The sequence below is a fragment of the Triticum dicoccoides genome, chromosome 4A (assembly GCF_002162155.2).
Source record: "Triticum dicoccoides isolate Atlit2015 ecotype Zavitan chromosome 4A, WEW_v2.0, whole genome shotgun sequence".
NCBI lineage: Eukaryota > Viridiplantae > Streptophyta > Magnoliopsida > Poales > Poaceae > Triticum > Triticum dicoccoides.
The window spans coordinates 80022043-80026931 of record NC_041386.1 but is presented as its reverse complement, the minus strand read 5'-3'; the positions used below and the strand labels follow the sequence as shown (position 1 = coordinate 80026931).

General features: G+C 45.3%; 1 protein-coding gene across 1 annotated transcript; it reads right to left on the bottom strand.

The window, feature by feature from the left end:
* Positions 1 to 278: 278 nt before the first annotated feature.
* Positions 279 to 1467, bottom strand: LOC119288709 (small heat shock protein, chloroplastic-like). The gene is made up of 2 exons (XM_037568268.1): positions 1006 to 1467; positions 279 to 918 (listed from the first exon to the last, which is right to left on the bottom strand). Exons 1-2 carry the CDS (start codon positions 1265 to 1267, stop codon positions 461 to 463), a joined length of 720 nt encoding a protein of 239 aa, XP_037424165.1. The 5' UTR covers positions 1268 to 1467; the 3' UTR covers positions 279 to 460.
* Positions 1468 to 4889: the final 3422 nt, after the last annotated feature.

Genomic DNA, 4889 nt, shown 5'->3' with positions numbered 1-4889 from the left:
GCACTTCTATATTTAGAGAACAGCACTACATATTTTGTACAACGACACATATTTTGTACAACGAGCACGGGTGTTTGTTTCTAGAAATTTATTGGTCTAGAGACTTAAATAAGGACATTTAAGACTTATGAAATAAACTCTTAAAAAGGGACTTATAGTTGTAATATGGTCTTATAAAAACTTATAAGTCCCAGGAATCAAACATGTAGAAACTTTTTAGTAACTTGGGACTTATAAGTTCGGACTAAAAAAATCCTAGCCCTCATGAACCAAACAAGGCCTCAATCTGTCCTTTATTATTTTATTATTAGAGAGAGAGGAGAGACATAGAGCACTACAAATTTCGCACAACGAGCGCGCAAGGAGGATTGGAGAAAAACGGCACACTCTACAAAGAGCACACTTCGGACAGCTGAAATCTTAAAGCCTCAGATGCAGGGTACAGTCTCACACGAACTCATCACTGGACCTGCACGTCGATGACCTTGCGCTCGGTCTCCCTCTTGGGCACGGACACGAGCAGCACGCCGTTCTTGAGCTCGGCCCGCACCTGGCTCTTGTCGCACTCGTCCGGCAGAGCCAGGCGCATGTCGTAGGAGCTCACGCTGCGCTCCTTCCACCACCCGTCGCCGCCTTCGCCCTGCCCTTCGCCGGCCTCCTCCTTGTGCTCGCCGCGGATGACGAGCGCGTCGCCCTCCACCATCACCTTCACCTCCTCCCGCGACAGCCCGGGCATGTCGAACCGCATCTTCACCTCCTTGTCGTCCTCCATGATGTCCCACGGCATCCGCGGCGTCTCGCTCGCCGCCGCTGGCGAGCGCCGCGCCGTGGGGAACCCCACGGCGTCGTCGAACAGCCGGTCCATCGTGTCCAGCATCTGCCGCATCGTCCTCATCGGCGACATCGGGTCCACCAGCCCTGCATATGTTGGCGTAAACCACGTACGTCAGCCTCTGCTGCCACAAAATTCTCTCTCGTTGAAGAACATCGGAACAGAGGACTTACCGAACGGGGAGATGTCGAAGCCAGCGTGGCGCGGGCGACGCTGGACTGCATTGCCCTGCTGGTTGCCGCCGTCCTGCCTGCTGACATGGACGTCGACGGAGTTGTCCCTGTTCTCCTGCGCCGCAGAGGCCACGGAGAGCGGGCGGGTTCTCCCGCCGGTCGAGAGCGGCGCTGGCCTCGCGGCCCTCCAGGCACGGATCGGCAGGCGCGCGGCCGGGGAAAGGCGGCTGACTATAGCGAAGGGGGCGTTCGCGGCAGCCATTGCACCGGATAGAGCTACGGGAAGCCGATCGAGAATTGAAACGAGAGAGGGTCTCTAGGAGATCGTTGGAACTCTGAAGCCGATGTGCTATACGACGAATTGCAGTGATTGTCTGGTGGGAGATGGCGAGTGTGCGGCGCCCTTTTATAGAGTGGAGGGGAGTTCATGCCATTGAGAAGGTGGAAGGATAGGGAGAGGCGTTGAAGCTTCGGGACAACGCACGATGCTCGCCGTATCTGGTCGCAGAGCACCGCGGTAGGGGAGAGAGCGCGCGCTTCGAGAGGACGCCGCGGGTGTTCTTCAGGCCTGTCGCGCTCGCTCGAACATTCTCGTACACTTCGCGGCACTTCGAGGTCAAGAGGCCCAACCCTTCGCGAAACTGGTCGGGAAGCCGAGGCACATCGATATTATTCCGGTCTTAGGCTGTTTGTAATGGGAGTATCATATAATTAAATGAAGAAATTTTAATAAGGTGGCATAGAATTAAATGAAGAAAGAAAGGCTTGAGTATCATATTATGATACTGTATCATATTAAATGATGTGTCACTTTGTGTCATGCATGATAATAAATGTAGTCCTTTATGATACCAACATATAATACTATGCATTAGGGATGTAGTAGAGGTAATATCACCGAGGATTATAAAACTTGCGTCGCATATTTAGTTTAGTGCTAGAACTTTAAAAATACGAAGTTGCAGTCACTTAACTTGACTTGAACATGCAGATATGGTCACTTCTCCCGTATCCGACGTACCATGTGCTTACATGGCGTGACAGAGCATGGCAGGACCCACTGTCAGTGACTGAAACTGCATGCGTCATTTTTATTCAAGCTAGCGACCTCGAACATGCACACGCATCACATAACCACTCCACCCAATATGAGTTGATGTCTATACAGAGATACTTCTTTTTATTCCTTTACGTAGAGGATCTCTAAAATAAAACTAAAACGATGCAGCAGGAGCGGCTTGAACCCACGATATCAAGCACAAAATTATACTCTAGGAGCCAACCACGGCACCAGACACAAATTCACGTCAAAGAAGAGATACACTTGATTTTATACTGAAAATGCCCGAGATTATCATACAATATGGATGAAAAATTGCACGGTATCATTCTTGAACTTTATGTTGCATACTTGACAAAATTCAAAATAAAATAAATTGGGCTGATTTAATCTTGAGACATATTACGAAACCACAGCATTTTATGATCCAGTTTTTTTTACGGGGAAGTTATTTTTAAAGTTAGGTACCATGTGCAAATTTGCAAAAAAAAGAAAAGTTAGGACGGCGCCTGTTGGAGCGGCTCACGCGCGCAATATTTTGCAGCTGCCGTTGGAGCCAGCGCCCGCCGCGTGCAAAAAACCGCTATTTCCGTGTTGTAAAAATTGTTTTAGCGCGTCTGTTGGATATGCTCTAAGAAATAGATCATGGTTTAAATCCCACCCGCTGCAACATTTTTCCATTTTTTTTAGAGATCCTGTACGTAAAGAAATAAAATCAAGTGTGTCTCTCTATGGACACCAACTTGTATTCTGTGTTTCTCTATGCTCGAGGTCACTGCCCCGGGGACATTTTCCCTTTTACATTTCTCCCACCCGTACTGACAAGTAGGACCCGACATGGGTCTTTTGCGTAATTAAATATAAAGTGAGCGGTATTTTTCCAAAAATATGCACACGTCACACCAAATGCTTCCAGTCACTGACAGTGGGCTCCCGCCATGTTATCATGCCACGTAAGCACGGGATACATTGAATATGGGCGAAGTGACCGTATCTGCACGCCCGAGACAAGTTGTGCGACTGTAGTTCCATATTTTTAAAGTTCTAGCACCAAACTGAACGTGCGATGCAAGTTCTATGACTATTGGTAATATTACCTTGATATAGTATCATAGGCTAGTATCATATGTATGATACTAGTATATGATACTCTCCATTACAACCAGTCTTAGGCTAGTCATAGTGGAAATTGTCATAAGTGTAGTAATATACATATCTTCATTTATTGCTTTGTAGACACAACTAACATTGAAAAGCGCTATGTGATGGTAACATATTATGTTAGTCCCTCCGTCACAGTTTAGAAGACACAGTTAAATTTGCGTGCGTTTCCACAATAAACAAGGTTTAGGGCGCATTATATTTATTTCTAATAGCTAATTAGTACTTCGATATATAATTTCTATATGCATGCGTAGTGTGAATGCTATTTTTAGTCTATTTCACAACCAATAGATAACCACCTAGGTTCCAGAGAATTTCCAAACGTGCCTTTTAAACCATGACGGAGGGAGTACTCTATTTGTCTCTCTCTTCTTTAATTACATGACACATCATTTTTTTGCTTATGTGACATGTATGTTACTACTTATGTTACTTCCATTATGACTAGCCTTAGAGAAACTCTAACAAATATCTGTAAAACATGAAATAAACTTAGAGAATTCTTTAAATTTGGCCCCAACTTTTTTTTGAAACATAAAAATTTGGCCCCAACTTCCCTATGTTTATGGGGAGATTTCCTTCTAGTAAACTTTTGGTGAGCAAGACATTGTCTAAAACTTTTTGTCGCACCCCCGCCGTCACACTGAAACGCGGCCGCCCCGCCGCTTGTCACCGCCTTGCAAAGAAGCCGCCGCCCTACTGGCGCGTTGCCCCCGCCTCCGCCAACTCACTGGAATGCAGTTGCGCGCCAGTGCCCACCACGCCGACACGCCGTGGCACCACCGCTGCCCGTGCTGCCACCATGCCGCTCGCATTGCCACGCCGTCTCTAGCCAGCGGCCATCGCACTGCCTTGTGTTGCCCTCACCTGAGGTCGTCACGCCTGTCACTGATTGTTGGACCTTATGCCATTATCTTGTTTTGTTTCATAAAAAAAATTAAGTAGAAAGAGATTTAGGAAAAGAAGTTTATGGAAATTGACAAAAACAACTCTCGGAAAGCTTCTCCTAAAATTTACGGATATTATATAAGACCACTTTCATGGGAAGTGCTTCAGAGAGCTGTTGGAGTTTTTTTTTTTTTGCGAAATAGAGAACTGTTGGAGTTGCTCTTAAACTCTACATCAAGCAATGGTAATATTTTCTTTAGATAAACGAAATCACTACTTAAGGGTTACCTCTTGCAAAGGTCATTTCTCACCTTCTCGGGTGCTAACAAGTGGCGCAATACATGTGCGTCACTTGTCACAACTCGAGAGTTTCCTCTTTTTTAGATCTGTTTATTTAAAATATTCTATTTCTTGAGTCGTGGGTCAAAAAACCGGACGGATTTCAACGTTGTTTCTTCTATGAAGATCTTTGAAACTAGATTCCATGTTAATAGATTTTGACGAACTTTATTATGACGAAAAAATAAGAAAATCCAGAAACCAAAAAGACGAAAACGAAAAAGGGTAACTAGAAAATCTTAACGTACAGGTTATAGTCCCGAAGAACGTATAGGTACAGTCAGAAATCAACATGCCCCGAAGCTCCTCAAGGACACAAAGTACTCTCGTACCCAAAATCAAAATGGAGTTTGGAATGACTAGTTGCTAGGGAAAAGATGGAAAGAAATTTTAGCTAAGCACTAAACGAAACATAAAACAAAATAAATACTAA